Source organism: Zonotrichia albicollis, chromosome 1, assembly GCF_047830755.1.
Source record: "Zonotrichia albicollis isolate bZonAlb1 chromosome 1, bZonAlb1.hap1, whole genome shotgun sequence".
Classification (NCBI taxonomy): Eukaryota; Metazoa; Chordata; class Aves; order Passeriformes; family Passerellidae; genus Zonotrichia; species Zonotrichia albicollis.
In genome coordinates, this window is record NC_133819.1 from 108,062,146 (window position 1) to 108,079,393 (window position 17,248).

Below are 17,248 nucleotides of genomic sequence, written 5' to 3' on the forward strand. Positions count from 1 at the left end.
TCTGTCATTCACTAGCATTGCCATTCCAGTATATACTCTTCTGCATGTGCCTTTTTCTTGTAGGACTTTAGTCTGGTGCTTGCATGGCTTCTGACTGTTCCTCAATTCAGCACTTTATGGCTGTTTTTGTTTATTAACTTCCATTTTTCAGAATGAAGTGAGGATAACTTTGAATGTGGAAAAATCAAACCTCTACTTATTTCGCATTATCCTGAGGTATATTAACCCTGGAGGGGAAACATTATCTGGTCGTATATCTGCTTGTCAATCTCAGCCTGGAGCAGGTAGGTGTAACTCAGCAGTGCAACAGCTCAGGTGAATGTTAGATCAGAGAAGACTTTCCAAGGTGCACCTAAGTCAAGTCTTTAATGTTGCTTAAAAGGCATCACTTTTAACAGTGTCAGTGCTTTTGGGCTTCTCCTTGTATATTTTTGCTGTGTAGTTGATGTGGCTGTGTTTGCATGAAACTCTTGCTTGCAGTAGTAATCAGCATTTGTTTCTTCAAATGTTTGCCACACTTAGTACTTTCAGTCCTGTACTTAGAAGCTCTGAACTGTAGGTTTTATGAAGCTTTTAAAGAAGGGGTAGCAACACTTTGTTTTACTTTCCTTTAATATTCAAGTTTTAAATGTGGCTTTTGCCTTCATTCAATGAGTAGGGTTTGTTTAAAATTATGAGCCCAGTCTACCAAGTTCTGATTAGAGACCTCAAAAACATATTATGCCTTTCAGACCTTGATAAAAGATAAGTACTCCATATCCTTTGAATGGTAGGGGCATACCAGGCCTATGTGTCTTACTGTTCCTGCCTTATTGAGAGGAGTGAAGTTATAGATCCTTTTAGAAATTCAAGTAAGGCAAAACTGAAGACATCACAGACACCAGCAGTGTGGCAGAAATTTGTGGCCATCACTGGCTTCCAGTGGCTGGGACACAAGGAACCAGATTTGGTCTCCAGGGTCTTCAACAAGGAAACCTTGAATATTCATAACAGTTGATCCTCATGACTTCTATTTGACAAAACATACCACAGCTTTATTTCTGTAGTACATAGAGTCACAGAATTATCTGGATAGAAGGGGGCTTAAAAAGTATCCAGTTCCAGCCCTCTACCATGGGCAGGGACACCTTCCACTAGACCAGGCTGCTCAGAGCCCCACCCAGCTTGGCCTTGAACACTGCCAGGGATGGGGCATCCACAACTGGCCCATCATCTCTGCCTGGAAGTTATCTGTCTGTAAGTAAGCATTTTAGATGGTGCTGAGAACCTCCAACCCCTGAAGTATTTGACTTAAAGTCACACGAGAATGTGTCAGTTGAATATCTTGAGTGTCAGTGCAGAGAGAGGTTGAATGGAAAATTATGGAAGTGGAAAGTGAAAAAGCGACTGTTTCAGATATTGCAAAATTGGCCATTGCAGGGCCAGAACTCTGCTTTTCTGTACCAATTTGCTCAAGAGTAATAAGAATGCAAACAACAACCACTGCATAGCTCTGTGTCTGGTTGAATGCATTGCTAATGCATGTTGACTGAAAATCATTGATCAACTCCTGTCAAACAAAGTTTAATAGACCAAATTATCAGTCCAGCCCACTAAGCAAGTAGAGACATTTTACACAGTCACTTACTTTCTTACTTTTTTTTTACTTGATTTTTTTTTTTTCTGGCAGGGGCTGCTCAGAGCAAAGAGTTTGTCTTCCCACCCAGCAAGGAGCCAGCTTTTATCACAATCCCAGGAAAAAGCTCCACAGAGCCTTTCTCACTGGCTCCAGGCACGTGGACTGTCAGTATAATGGCAGAGGAAGTCCTCTTGGTAAGAAAACAATTGAGGAAAACAACTGCTTGAAGGTTGTCATGATGTTACTGCTCTGGAGTTATTTGCTGGGAAGAACCCAGCAAGCAAGTGAAATTCAGCGCTAGTGAAAGGAACAGAATACAATTATGAAAATTTACACTTCTGCCTCTTATTTCTTCTGACTTTCTCCTGCTCTGATTTTTCTTCTCCTTATAGACTTTAAGTCTTATATGGAATCTGTACCTTCAAATGATAAGGTATTACTATCATACAGCACAAAGCATAAGCGCTCACAAAAATTAGTAATTTTTATGTGTCCAATCTTGTGTCTAGAGCTTAGCTCAGCCAAGGCCTTAGTTTCTTGACAAAAAAAATCTTCATAAGAGTATTGTAAAATGGGCTGCATTATGAGCAGGTCAGTTTCTGGCTGCTTTTATCCTCCTGTTTTTCTCTGCTTTCATTCACTGAAAAACTGAAAAATTTTCTAGCAGCAGTCCTAGGAAATTGCTAGAGAAAGAGAAATTGTTTGAGATGATCATTTATGAAAAACCTTAAATATGATTGCAAAGACAGCACACTGAAACTCTTACATATTTCGTACAGGGATAAAAAGCAGTGTCTCCAGTCATTAAGCCTGGGGCTGTGTTAAATTTATGGAATACTACATGAAGTGCTAGTAAAGAGCTTGCAAACATATTTCTTGCTGAAAGTGAGAAATTTTATTGTGCTGGATTTTTTCACTAATGTCTTTGAAAAGGTATATATTGATAATCTTAGCCCATCATGTTCTCACATTAACAGTTGTTATATTTAAGCTCTAATATATTAATTTAAGTAAGCAAGGCAGAACAAAAACTCACCCAGAGCTGAGATGTGTGCTTGTGACCCAGAGTTGAGATGTGTGCTTGTGGATTGCACTGAGAGATGAAAACTGCAGGCATCTGGCTGTGTGTTACTGAGCTGCAGGGAAGCTCCCTTCAGTGCACTGTCTTGTACAACACATGATGGCAGAGTGGCTTCAGAGTTTCCCTGACCAGAGGGCAGCTGCCTTCATGCCATCTTTCTGAAATTACAGAGTCAGGGAAACACATTCTGATGTTATTGGCCCAAGGAGTGACAGAAAAAGCCCCACCCACATTTTGCAGATACCCTCTGTGCAAATTGTTTCTGTGATTGGTTTTATTCATTGTTACATTGTGAAAGCCTAGAGATGTTCTTTTTGTCATTATTTGAGTGCTTTAGCATTTGTTGTATTCTTTGTTCTTAGGATTATCTGGTGCTGTTACCTAGTGATTACTACGAGGCGTCCCTGTTGCAGATCCGAGTTACGGAGCCTTGCACACGTCCCAGGCCTGATTCAGCAGAACAGTCAGTAGATGTGCTACAGCCCAAACCACTGCCTTGGTTTATTTTGTTATCATCCTGCTGTACTTGAAAACAATAATAATCCTGTGTTTTGTTTTTTGTTTTTTTTGGTGTAAGCTGCTTGCTGTATCAGCATCTGCCCCTGGACAGATTTTCCTGTGTCCTTGGCTCAGAGGCAGTGCATTTCAGACACGGGGGAGAATCCAGAAGAATACCTGTGCAACAGCCAGCTCCCAGTCAGCCAGTGATGGCCCACATCACTGGAAGAGAGGTCAGGTTCCTGCCTGCTAATTGCAGTCCCATCTGTGCTGTTGAATATAAACCTACTAGACTAAAATGCTTGCAGATTTACAGCTCAGGATTTTCAGATCTTAAGACCTCCCTAAAACTGACTCGACACCAAGCCCTGCATTTTGCACAAAACTATGTTAAAGTATCAGTGTAGGCAGATTTATAACTGTGACTGGAGTGGACATTCCACTCTGGCAAAAGCATTTCCTTAAATAAAAATCCTTCTCCTTTAGGCATACTGGCTTGTTCAGAAGAAATGGCACAATGATTTGTCAGCAGAAATGGCATACATACATCACTCTAAATTAATCTTTTTTTTCTTAAATAGCTACACTTAGATAAAACGTTTGCTTTACTGAAAAACAAGCTGAAGCAATTATGCTACTGCTGTAGGTCCTTTGAAAGCAAAACATGTTTTATGAAATGAGAAGATCTACTGTGTGTTTGGCAAAAACTAAGGTATTTTACCAAGTATGTGATAGTGATGTGAAATGATTATGGCCTGTATTACTGTGCTTGGATAGTTCTTTTAAAAATATCAAGTACAACAAGAATATTCATATGCCACAGGCTCTGGTGCTTCATCACTGATGCATGTGCAAAATTTACTGGTATGAATAATTACAGTGAAGTCAAGAGGGCTGTTGACAGAATTATTTACCTGTTTAAGTGTTTGTAGCCTAAGGAAATACTGAGAAAAATTTGAAAATAATTATGCAGTCAACTGAAGCAAAACCTTTGTAACCACAGCACTTAACTACTTAGAAGTATTTTGCATCAAATATTGTGTTAACCACTTTGTGCAAGGAACCTAAAAGAAAAGCTTGATGCTTCAAAGTGTTATTGTTTGCTGGAGAAGATGCTTTCACCCTGCAGGGAATAGGGAATCAAAATATTGCTGTAGTAGGAATTTTGTGTTCCTGGAACTATTTTTTCAGTGAAGAAGTAAACTCAGTTTTTGTATGTTGTTAAGGATAGCTTAGAGATGATGGTGACAATTTTTTAGCATCATAACATTTCTTCTCTTTCTGCTGGGGAGAAGAGAAATAATAGTATAGCAATTTCCCAGGGTTATTTTACAGCTGTCCTAGAACAGTTTTAATGGCAGCTGTTTCTTGAACTTGTTTGACTCTTGTTAGGGGACAAAGTGATATTTATAAGCATTGTTTGCATTTTGCTGGGTGTCTTTTGTTGAGACACTGCAGGACTGGCTCTGGACTAATGCTGACCAGTCCAAAGAGCAGGAAATGGGAACTTCCTGCAAGAAAAGGGAGTGAAAGATTTAACTCCTTTTTTGTTTTTCAATTATTTTGACCCAGGTCAATTTAGAGCTGACCATAAATGTTCCTCAAGTGGGTCGCTATGTTCTGGTTTTTGAGTATGCCAATGAAGAGGATCAGATAAACACTGCAGAGGTAACAGTGCATAGCCCTGGACCTGTCACTGAAGGCAGAGTAAGAATATACAGTTGTAAATACAGGTAAGAATTTCTGAAGTAATCACTAAATTGTTAAATAAGCATTTGGAATGTAATTATACTGTTTTTATATATTTGAATCCATTTTACCATGTAGATTGTTCAAATTCTAGGGTGATTTAAAAGCAAGTGCAGGATTCTGTGGATTTTGTAGAGGTTTTTAATTCTCTTTGTGCAGTCAGCTCATTAAATATTGCTACTGCTTCAATGAATTGTTTTCCTATTCAAAGGGTTAATTTTTTTTTATTTATGTTTTTAAATTCTTATAAACTACTAATCTCCAAGTCCAGTGGAAGAGCATCACTGCTGGCTGCAGATGCCTGCACTGATTTTCTTGAGTTAAAATGATGTCCAAGGGCTTTGGCTATAAAAAATGTAGCAGCCAGTGTTACAAGAGTATTCCCACCGTTTCTAACAAGATTTGCTGAAGCAGAAGTATAAAGGTCTCTGCAATTCTGCCTGTAGTCATCCTCCGGCTCTTAGGCTGTAGGCAAGGTCTTCAGCCAAATGCTTCTTTATCCTTGTTGACTTATGAGGTTACTGCAGATGTTTCTGCACAAGAGATTTTGCCTGTCCTGAGTGAGATTATCTTTGACACTTGAGCACCTCAGCTTATTTTGAGCCCTTGGGAGAGCCTGCCCAGTGCCAGGGGACTACAGACATGCAGCCTTTACTCCCATGAGCCAACTGCTGAATGGAGGCTTAGGGATATTCAGGATGAAATTGCTCAGTAAGAAAAATCATTTTCATCAGCATGTTTGTGATACAGGGCACAGCCATGTGGAGCAGTGACCTTGTCAGGTTATTGCTGGGGAAACCTCTTATTTTTAGCCTGTTACATAACACTTTGACCCCCAAACTTCTTGCTATAAATCTTCCATTTTATTGGGGTTTTGGTGGTTTTTTCCCCAAAACACATTTTTCCCCACATTTTATGGGCTGATTTTGAACGTACTTGTTTGTTTATATGATACATTGGAAATGTGTTCATGGAAATACAAAGGAAGCTCTGGCTGCTTTAATGTAGCAATGCAGCAAATCCCTTCTGCAGACATTCTGCATGAACTGAGTGGTCACATGGTGAGCGAGGTGCTGTGTCATCTTTCCCAAACAGGAAGGTGCAAGTCCCTTCTGATAAAAAATAAATCAAGCAATGACATAGTGAGGTACATATAGATAACAGTAACTTGTAGAATTTGTAATATATTGTCCCAGACTTTCTTACAGCTCAGTGAGCTTGAATATTCCAAATGAAACATAGTAAGAGAATAAAACGTCACAGGCTTTGAGCAAATCATGAGTAAGGGACCTATATTTCTCTAGTTGTACATATCCCTAGCCCTGAGCTGACCTTGTTTAAAGCATATATCAGAAAAAAGAGTGAAACTTCCCCATTCTCTGATTTGTAGAGGAGGGAAACCTGTTTTTTCACTTGCATTGAGGAGTATCTCAGCAGAATAGCTTCCTAAGATCAGGCCTTGCCCAGCTGCCACTGTATGTGCAAGAGCTGCTGATTCACATCCTCAGAGGCACATGGCAGTGATGGAAAGGTGTGTGCTGACACCCCAAGGAGCATGGCCTAGGCAGGAGAATATTAGTTACACACATGTTACTGAGTGTGAAAACGTCTGCTGGTAGCAGCTATGTGTGGCTGTCTGTCTACGTTCTGCTTAAGCCAGGAGCTCAGGTGGGAGTGTGATCTGAGATCTGGAGGCTTCAGCTCTAACCCTCCCCAGGATAAAGCAGTGTTTTGTGCATGGTAGATCCTGTGCTTCACTGGCGAGGACAGTGCATGTTCCACAGTGGCCACAGGCAGGTTAGTTATGGTCCAGCAGGAGGGCTAGGTGTGGTGGCTGGCCAGCAACCACACAGCTTGGTGACAGCCAAAACAACGTGGCAATGCCAGCAGGCTCATCCTTAATCCTGCTTTCTGTCTCAGTTTCCTTTGTCGCAGTGTTGTAGTTGATGACAGGAACCGCGTTGCAGCCTATGACCTTCTAGCGGACACAAAGATACATCTGAAGGCGTCATCAAGTAATTTTCTTCTGGTAAGTTCACATTTCCTTTTCCCTTTGGTCATACTTGTTCTTTGATGGGGTAAACAAAGATATTTGTCTCTCTGTATTCACATTCTGTAAGGTAACATGTGAAGTTATGTATGTTATATGCTTGACTAGACATGCTTTATATACATCCCAGACTGCTGACGCAAACCTGTCGGTTTCAAAGACAAACAGAACTTTGCCCTTATTGGCAAGGTTTTTTCCAGCTTTCTTGTGCTTTATTTCAGTTCTCCTCTCACTTCTCCAAGTAAACTTTAGAGGAAACCTATTCTGGTAGCTTTTATACATAATCTATTACAGCGACCTTAGATGGTCACTGTGGTGAGAGAAGGACAAGAATCTTGTTTCTTGATCAGAAGGCTTGATTTATTTATATAAGATATATAATACATTATAACTATACTAAAAAGAATAAGAAGAGAAGTTGCAGAGAGCTGCTCAGCTAAGAATAGAATAGAAGGAATGAATAACAAAGTTCTGTGTGCAGGGAATCTGTCCCTGAGCTGCTCCTGTGATTGGCCTTTAATGGTACACAAGGAAGATGAGCCAATCACAGGGGCACCTGCTACATTTCACAGCAGCTGATAACAATTGTTTACATTCTTCTTCTGGGGCTCTGCTTCCCAGAAGATAGACAAATGTGAAAGAAAAGATTTCTATAAAAAAATGTCTGCGACAATAATCTTTTATTGTCTTTTTTTATTTTTCTTTTTTTCTAAATCCTTAAAACCCATGTAGGAGTTTCCCAGGTCTCTTACAAAATTCAGGTAATAAATGCATTTGTTTCAGGTAATAAATGCATTCATTAATCGTACAGCTTTTAGGTATTTTAAATAAAAAGCCTTCACTGACCTCTTTTGGCCACACCAGGAATATACTTTTCTGGTGACTAAATTTTCTTACGTATTGTTTCTGCTTTCTATTTTAGAAACACAAGGTTTGTTAAAATATTGAGCTCCAACCCAGCTAGTAACAACTAGTAGAACTAACAGCTGATACATGCTTTCTTCACTTCATGAGTCAGTGTAAACTAATACCATTTACAATTTCTGTTAGCTTCCTGCAGCAACTGCTGTGCTAACAGGATTAGACCTTCACAGTCTTTAATTGTAAAGTCTGCACTTAGCAAAAGATGGGAAAAGGGAAAAGAGGTGCTTCTGGTATGTAGACACTGACCATGAAGTCAATGGCAGCAGTTTTGGGGTTAAAGACACTCATGTGTTCCCTTCATACAGAGCAGAGAGGCAAATGGGAGCCACCTCCAATGCTTTCCCTCATGTCCTTACCACCATGGGTGCAGCAGGATTCATTTGTTCATGTCCACTTTTAGTTAAAATAAAAAACCCCATATGAGGTCTTGCTTCTTTTGAAATGAGTTCTGAATACTGGGTTGGAAATCCTGGTGTCACTGAAACTCACTCCCATGGACTTTGCACTAACAAGTGTTTGTGCTTTTATTTGAGAAAGTCTGGGAGTTCCCCCAGGGTCCAAAAGTCTCAAAGAGCTTTTCCCTCCTACTTCTCTGCATTCCTTACCTTGCTTCTCAGCCTTTGAGCTGGTCTTCTGTCTTTGCCTTTACCACACATATATGCTTACCTTTTAGTTATGTCTCTCCTGAGCAGCCAGTATTCCCTTGACAAGGACAGAAAAATGCTATTTAACCCTGAGGCATTGAGGTGCAGGGAGGTAAAGGGATCCAAAATCTTGTGGGAGGTCTATGACAGAACATGGCTTTGGGCTCATATCTCCCTATGCTAAAATTAGGCTTCATCCTTCCAGTTCAGGCCTGGCCCTGTTATTTATGATATTAATTGTTAATTGTGCCTTGTGCTTGTTTTTCAGCACAAGGTTTGCATTATATCAGCTGAAGAATTTACTCCAGAATATGTGGATCCTAAAGTACAGTGCATAGCTGCTTACAGGAGTAACAGTGATGGAAGGTAACTTGCTTGGTTTTATCCTTCCTATTATCTGTGGACAACCTTGAAAGGTAGAATAAATGGTGTTTTATTTTTTTTTTGAGTGAAGCTTTACTCAGTGACTCACAGGTGATTTGTAGGCCATTTCTGTAAAGTAGTCGTTGTAAAGAAGCTAAAATGTTAGTGTTAATCTAGACAGTCTTTGCACAGAATTTTGCTGATAAGGAGCCTTTTCCTGCCCCATCTGAACTTCCCAGTGCTGATATGTGAGAAAACACACATCTTTCACATGTCATCCAGTAGGACAAGTGTCCAAGCTGGAAAATCATTCCTACTTTAGTGGCCTGAAATGCTTACTGTTCCATCTGAAGTTTTCTTCTGCGTGTTACTGCTTCAGCTGTCCCAAAATGGCTTTAATTTGTCACTGTGTGTGGGATGTGACTGCCCTTTTAGGCACAATTTGGCAGCCTCAAATTACTCAACATGAAAACCCCTGCTTCCCAAACAAGCCATTCCCTTTTCCCTGTCATCCTGGGGCCCTGAGGTGGGTGTGCCCTCATTATTCTTCTCACACAGTAATGCCAGCTGATCCTTCTTCTCCATCACACTTTATGGGACCAGTAATTAGGGGAGTCATGTACTGCTTGGTTGATCCAGGCTGACAGCTCTTCTCTTGCTGTGAAGATCTGAACCTGAACCTTGCCTTCCCCAGTGGTCAGGTTTGGGTTCTGCAGAGCATCTCCTCTGTCCTATTGAAGCTCTTCCCCTCCCCACCTTTTGTTCTTTGGGACAGAGAGGAATTGTCACTGCAGCTTCCAAATTAGGGACCTCCACATTTCAGTGCCTGATGCACTCCCCAGGATGTGCCTCGTGATGCCTACTCCTAAAACTTTCTTCCTACTGATCTAGCAGTGGGAAGGGTCTCAAAATAAAAGTAAATGTCATTTGCAGGACTTAAGAGGCAAAAAGAGTTGGTGATTTGGTCTGATAGTTTTCCAAATGGTAGCTTGTAATATAATGGTTGAATTGAAACAGAAAACAGAAAAACCTGGGTAGTAAATTGGATAAAAACATGTGACTGTGCTTGGTTTCCAAACATGTATAGCATTGAATCACAGCTTTAATTCTCCTGCTCAGTGTTACCGCTGAAAGCAGCTTTGTAAGACTGAAAATACTTGTCCTTCACCAAATTTATTTTGCAAGGCATTTATATTTTGAGTAAACAGGGAAACATGAGTGAAAAACATTATTCAAAATAAAATTAATATAGAAACACATATTTGACTTTGGTTTTGTGTTGGGTATTTTTAAAACTCTTGTTACATTTACATTGTTTACTGTAGGTTTTTGTTTTGTTTTTATTGTTATCTACCAGCATTTTTGCTTACCTGAAAGTGTTTTAAGTTCATCAAGTTGAAAGATGCAGAGGCTTGGCTCAGTTTAACAGTATTGTAAGTGGATGCTGCACATGATTTCCCACAGTTCTGGCCCTGAAACATACTTACCATTCCAGTTCTGGGTCTGTCTTGAGCAAAGATTAATCATTGTCTGTTGAGTACTTACTAGAAGTGATTAAATACAGCCAGGAAACCCCCCAAAATATTTTTATCCTGAAGTCTTGGAAAATTCGTCCCTCAATCCCAGAATTAAATATGCCAAGGAAGAAATAGCTAAACACAGCAGTGAATGCATTAGGATGCTTTCAAGGACTACTGTTATTTATTTTGGCTTCAGTTCCACAAATATTTGAGTATACACTTAACTTCTAAATACTTAAGTAGTCCCATTGACTTCAGTGGGAAAACTTGCATGTTTAAAGGATACACCTATGTAAATATTTGTAGAACTGAGAATTCAATATTAGTACAGATTCTGGTGAATGTAACTAACTGGATTAACTGAAATGTATTTCATTTTTAGTGCTCCTGATTCTTTTAAGTTTCCTCTTCCTCAGCAAATTCTTTCCACTGAAAGTTATGTGAATTTTGTGTGAATAAAATCAGTTAATACATTAAAAGTGTACACACTTCCCTGCTCTTATGGAAGTTAAGTCCATACCTCTTGCTTTCATTTACTTTCTGATTATTCATAAAGAATCCAAATATGTACAAGGGTTATTGTTGCATTATCAATTACAATACAGTCTGATACACTGACTTTTTAAAGTCAGCAGCCTTTCCTGTTATAATGGAAACTTTCTCCTGGCCCTAAGGATGATTACTGTGGTTCTGTGTTTAGTGCAGCATGCATTCCCTCAGATTTTGAGACTCCACCAGGAGCTTTGGTTTTGGATGCATTCAAAGACGGGAAGATTTCTGAAGTACAGGAGAATATACTTCATGATCCATTGAGTGCCACTTTTCCTGCTGGTTCAGTTCATGGAGTCACCTTGACACCATTCCAGGTACCTCATATTTTGAAAACTTTGTTTTGCAAGTCACAAGGTATGTTCTTAGCAAAGTTAAATAGATTGAATTCTGTAAGATGATCAAAACGGATGATGTGATGTGATGAAAATATTGCAAACTGAGTAAGCCACAGAGACAATAAAAAGAATGGGGGAGGAAAAACCCCAAATACCAGTTTCTTTCTGGACTACACAACAGTCTTACAGACTGCAGAGGAATGTTAAATGTACTTGGCAGGCAAACAGAGCATGCAGTTGTAATGCCATTTTCCTTGAAGAAATTGAACTTGCTGAGAGATGCTAAGCCCCCTCTCTTTCACTGCAGGTAGAGGGCACTGAGCACAGCTGGTAAGCCCAAGAATGTTTCACAAAACAAATCTATTCTGTGATTTAATACCAGAGCTGTTCTTGTTTCTCCAGAACCAGATCACCTTGAGTGGCAGAGTGCCTCACTTGGGCAGATATGTATTTGTGGTACATTTTTATCAGCTGGCACACCCAGCGTTCTCTGTGCAAGTCCATGTGAATGCAGGACATGTGTGGTCAGGTAGGCACCTGAATTTGACCTAACCCCTTTCCTTTCTTAGCATTTTGGGATATGGAGCTGTGTTGGCTTGACCCTGGATAGGCATCAGGTGCCCAAAGTTTCAAACACTTGGCTTCCACCTTTCCCTTTTTCCTGGGCTCAGCTTTACTCCCAGATTTCTCCAACTCCTCCCACTGAGTGGCACATGGGTACAGAGAGCGTGGGCTGTACTCATCTCATCACAGGTTGCCTGTGTTCCTTCCTCCTCAGTGAGGGACTGCTCACACTCTTCTCATGCTTTAGTGTAGGATCCCTCACATGGGAGACAATCCTCCACCAACTTCTCCAACATGAGCCATTCTCCTGGGCTGCAATTCTTCACAAACTTCTCCAATGTGGGTGCCTTCCATGGGGTCACAAGGCCTGCTAGGAGACTGCTCCAGCGTGGAATTTCCAGAGGTTCACAGACCCTTTTGGGCATCCACCTGCTCTTGAGGGAGTCTCCTCCACAGGCTGCAGGTGGATCTCTGGTCCAGCACCTGGAGCTCTCATCCTCCACTGGCCTTGGTGATTTCTCTTGTATGTTCTCACTCTTCTCTCTGGCTGTACCTGCTGTTGAGCTGGAGTTTTCCCCCTTTCTTAAATATGTTATTCCAGAGGCACAGCCATGGTCAGGCGCAGCCTTGGCCAGTGCTGGGTCTGTCTTGGAGCCGACTGGGATTGGCTTTGTGGGACAAGGAAGAATATTCTTACAGATTTTCATAGAACCCACCCCAGTAGCCCTCTGCAATCAAAACCTTCTCACATAAACCCAATACATTTTTTCTTCTAGGTACTTTTAATGCTTCATTCTGCCCTCATACTTCTGGCTGTCGGGTTCAGGTGGTTGCAGCAAACCAAATTGAGCTTGACATTTCTGAAGCCATGGTCTCTGTTACAGTGATGATACCAGATGGAAGAACACTGGTTCTGGTATGTGTATTACCTAAATGTACTTGAAAACGTTATTCTCAGTTCCACCATTCATTTACAGATAGATGCAAAGACAAAATCCAAAAAGAATAATTTTTTTAATGTTGTGTTTCAGATTTTTAGGATCTTTTGCACTGATTTTATTTTAAATTTTTAAGATATTCTGCACTGTTTTTGTTGTACACTGCTTGTAGCATCACAATTTTGAGGGCAGTATGCAAAGTTTATTCTCTTATTTTGGTTAAAATCTTAAAGGTTTTGAAAAAATCCAGAATGTATAATGAAGCAACATTTAAATATGTAAATGCCTTAGCTTGTATCTTTTTGTTTTTCTCTGAAATGTACAATTTAGCTTTCTTATTGTTTTAAGGAAAATATCTTAGTTGTTCCAGCAGACACCTACAGTTACACAATTCTTGATAAAAAGACAGTGGACAAGTCATTTGATTTTATCAGCCAATGTGGAGGAAACAGTTTTTATATTGAGTAAGCATCACTTTCTAAAAAACTGTACATTGACAACAAACTGGGAATAATATTAGTTTTACTCTGCATTAAAGCGCTGCCTTAAATCCCTGTAATTGTGCTACATTAGAATGCTTTTCACAGCTTATGCTAGCCCATTGAATTTCCATGAGTCACTTTTCCATGACTTTCTATTGCAAATGAAATGTAAAGATAGACCTTTATTGCTCACAGTACAAAAGAGGAAAATCTATGTCATCTTCCTGTCTTTAGTATTTCCATCTTTGGTATTTGGTATTTTGCTTGGCATGTCTGAACTGATACAACTAATCCACACTTGCTATGATAAAGCCTCTTACCTGCATGTTCAAAGCTATTCACCCCTATTTAATTAAAGTATATCCTTGCATGTGTGCTGATGCCATCCTTATGTCAAACTGCTTGAAAGACAGAACCCTAATTTACTGAACCACTGCAAAGCACTCTCATAGCAATCCTGAGTGCCAGCACTGACATGATTTATATTTCAATTTAAACAGCCCAGAACGATCATCGGCCTTCTGTAAAGACTCTGTGAGGTCGCTGGTGGCTTTCTACAACAAGGGAGCCCTGCCATGTGACTGCCACAGCGCAGGTGCCACCAGCCCTACGTGCAGCCCCCTGGGAGGGCAGTGTGCTTGCAGACCCAACGTCGTTGGTCGCCAGTGCAGCCGGTGCCAAACCGGCTACTATGGATTCCCCTTTTGCAAGTGTGAGTGTGTGCTTGCACTCCTTCAGCTCCCGGCCTGGCCTCCTGCTGAATCCTCTGAATTTGCTGCAGGCGTACTGCAGCCTGACTTTTCTTTGCAGAGCCTGATCCTGTGTGAGGCTGGTCAGGCTGTTTTAGCTTTAACATAGCATGGCTTCTAGTTTAAGGCAGAAGAAATCCCATTCCCCTAAAGCACACCTAGCTCATGATGAAGTGACCCTTTGCATGTGTTGTCTGATCAGGCTTACAGCTGAACTGGTTAAAATCCATGTTGCTGCTATTCCAGTGAAATGGATTTTTTCTGCACTGACTGCTAAATAATTTCCAAGTTGTTAATGTTTAATCCCATTTTACACCTTCAAGCTTTTTCATAGATAACCAGAGTCACAGCATTCCTAATTCCTCAAATTCTGATGTTAATAACAACAGATCTATAGAGTACACCAACAGCTCAGCTGCTTTCATAGATACTTGATGTTTATAAACATTGCTTTATAAAAGTGTGCCCTTGACACCAAAACTAATCCTTGGCAGTTTTGGCAAGTGATAAACAATGCCTCTGGTGAAGTTAAGCAACCAATCCATGGAAAAGAGCCAAGCATTAAACTTGCTCTTTGAAACAATTGTTGCAGTCACATAGTTGGTGTCTATGACCCTGAACTTTAAACTAGTGAGAGAAAAGAGTCATAATTTCTATATACACAAAGGTTGTGTGTATTTGTTACATATTCAGTAAGAGTTGACTGTTGTAAGATGAGCTGTGATTGATTTGTAGAACAATTTCTTTGATCTAGTATGCAACTGTGGGCAGCGTCTTTGTGATGATGTGACTGGTAAATGCATTTGCCCTCCACGAACTGTGAAGCCAAAATGTGAAGTGTGTGAGAAATATTACTTCAGCTATCATCCCCTTGCTGGCTGCAAGAGCTGCAACTGCTCAGAAAAAGGAATTGTTGATGTGACAAGCCCAGAATGTGATAAAACCAGTGGGCAATGCAGGTAAGTTTGGGTTGTGTGTATTATAAACAATGGTTTGCTTCAATGCTCTTTTTGGGTGTTTGGAGACAGTAGGGGAAATTTAAGATTTTCACACTTCAGTGTGAGCAAAATGGATTCTATCCACTGAGAACAGTTGTAAACTAATCCAAGCTTTGTCGGTGATTGAGGCCCCTGTAATTATTCATATGCTCACAATTCCCCATTTCTCTGTTACCAGATGAATGTCTTGAGTAATGCCCAGGCACATTTTCCAGCTATATATCTTCTTCCACCTCTGCTTACCTATATTCCATGTCCATGTTTTACACCTTGATGTACAGAGAGTAGTTCTGCACTGTGAGCCCTGAATAGCTGCAGAAATCTTAATTCTATTGTGAGCATTCTTATCCTTCAAAGTCAAATCCATTCCAACTCAGTTCTGTGGCCATTAAAAATGTCATGCTATTCAAAATCTGAGAACAGTACTAACCTGCTGCTTTTTCTCTGTGGAAGTCATACAGCTGTGTCCTAGCCATGCAATCCCTTTGAATATCCACCTACCTGTGGTGTTATTTTCCCTTCCCTGCTCCATTCCTACCTCCCTTATTGACTCACTCCTCTGTGGTTTTTGATAAAGATGCAAACCAGGAATAAAAGGACGTCGGTGTGATCAGTGTGCTCCTGGAACTTATGGTTTCCCTGACTGTGTGCCATGTAGATGTAACAGAGATGGAACAGAGCCAGATGTTTGTGATCCCCAGACAGGAACCTGTCTTTGCAAGGTCAGATAAATCAAATTACTTCTGCATTCACAAGCATCATTTCCTTACCAGTGACTGTTTCTTATATAATGGGGTGGACAAAGTGAGTTTATCAGTAAATTTTCAGTAAAAATTAAATGCAGCTGTACAAAGCCATCACACTTTGCAGTATGTGCACAGATTATCATGGTAACATTAAATACCATTTTTAATGCCTTCAATATCTGTCAGTTGTACAGGTGGTCTTAGTTTTTGCAGGATGTAAGAGAGCTGCAGAGTGGATGCCCATTGAATCACTGAAGCAGTCTGTACCCTGCACAGATCAACTTTATCCATCTGCATCTTGCCTCCTGGATGTTAACCAAGTACCATGCTTTTTTTAGCCATATTATGTCAGTTGACATTTTACCACATTATTATAGCTAGGAAATCTTCTTTTGTTCTGATCTGCATAATTAAATGTGAACTTTCACAAGTGACCTTTTATATTGTGGGTTTGCAAAAGCCAGCAGGAGGCTTTTGGCAAGGAAGTTACCAGCTGTCTCTGACTAATAAATATTACTCAGTGGTTCACATTTCAGATTATAAACTGCAAAGAAAGCTTATGAGATAGCCTCCAAGACAGTATTATTTGCATTTGTAATATGGCCTATCCAGACAACCACGTATTTTCATTCATTTGTTTCTATACATTTAAATATACATTCTTTCAGAAGATTTGTTTCATGTGCAGGAAAATTTGGGGACCTCAGCAAAGCAAAAAGAAAAGCACTGGAATTTCTTTGAACTCTGTCCTAACAGGAGAATGTTGAAGGTGCAGCATGTGACACTTGCAGACCAGGATCCTTTTATCTGAACCCTTCTAACCCCAGGGGATGCACACCTTGCTTTTGTTTTGGGGCAACCAGCAGCTGTCGCAGCACGGATCGTCGTAGAACCAAGGTGTACCAAAGATCCTTTTTCTTTTCTGTCATGAGCTTACACTTGTTCCATTAAGGAAATTTCAGATTTCTTCCAAAGTTGAAAATATATTTTATTAGTTTCTAAGGATGAGAAATCTTCTCCAAACAATTCTCCAAGTGAAGATTTAGTACAGCTTTCTCAAGATTAGGAGTATTCTGAAAGTGCTGTTCAGCAGAAGTGGTGCTTTTCACGTGTTTGTTTACAAGTCACTAGTTGGACTGAAGTTGAGCTGGCCTTTATCTTGCTTGCTTTATCTTCAAACTCTGTGTCATCATTGAAGTCAATGATCTCCTTCAAGATGCATTGATAAGCACATATCATTTTATATGTCTATATTAGAGATGCATTAAGAATTGTGTGACAGATTCTACAGAGATTGTGAAAATTCTTTCTTACCTCCCTGTAAAAGAGACATGACATCAAGTGTGAGAAACAAAGATTTTAGTAGCATAAATGGCTGTAGACTGAAAAATAATGTGACTGAAAAAAAAAGGCAACAGCTGCTTGAAAAAGGGCAAG

At 40.1% G+C, this 17,248-nt stretch overlaps 1 protein-coding gene across 4 annotated transcripts in view; it reads left to right on the top strand.

The window, feature by feature from the left end:
• The window catches only part of LAMA3 (laminin subunit alpha 3), a 106,827-nt gene that overhangs the window by 43,576 nt on the left and 46,003 nt on the right, over positions 1–17,248 (top strand). For 3 of the 4 annotated variants that reach the window (XM_074549629.1, XM_074549638.1, XM_074549646.1), the window contains exons 23-36: positions 1,670–1,812; positions 3,062–3,162; positions 3,277–3,430; positions 4,770–4,930; positions 6,867–6,975; positions 8,833–8,930; positions 11,148–11,313; positions 11,737–11,863; positions 12,675–12,814; positions 13,185–13,300; positions 13,819–14,030; positions 14,822–15,026; positions 15,643–15,787; positions 16,568–16,708. In XM_074549629.1, coding sequence (XP_074405730.1) covers positions 1,670–1,812; positions 3,062–3,162; positions 3,277–3,430; positions 4,770–4,930; positions 6,867–6,975; positions 8,833–8,930; positions 11,148–11,313; positions 11,737–11,863; positions 12,675–12,814; positions 13,185–13,300; positions 13,819–14,030; positions 14,822–15,026; positions 15,643–15,787; positions 16,568–16,708 — 2,018 coding nt within the window. Of the gene's footprint in view, positions 1–151; positions 285–1,669; positions 1,813–3,061; positions 3,163–3,276; positions 3,431–4,769; positions 4,931–6,866; positions 6,976–8,832; positions 8,931–11,147; positions 11,314–11,736; positions 11,864–12,674; positions 12,815–13,184; positions 13,301–13,818; positions 14,031–14,821; positions 15,027–15,642; positions 15,788–16,567; positions 16,709–17,248 lie in introns of all 4 variants that reach the window. The other variant, XM_074549640.1, reaches the window with a different exon arrangement.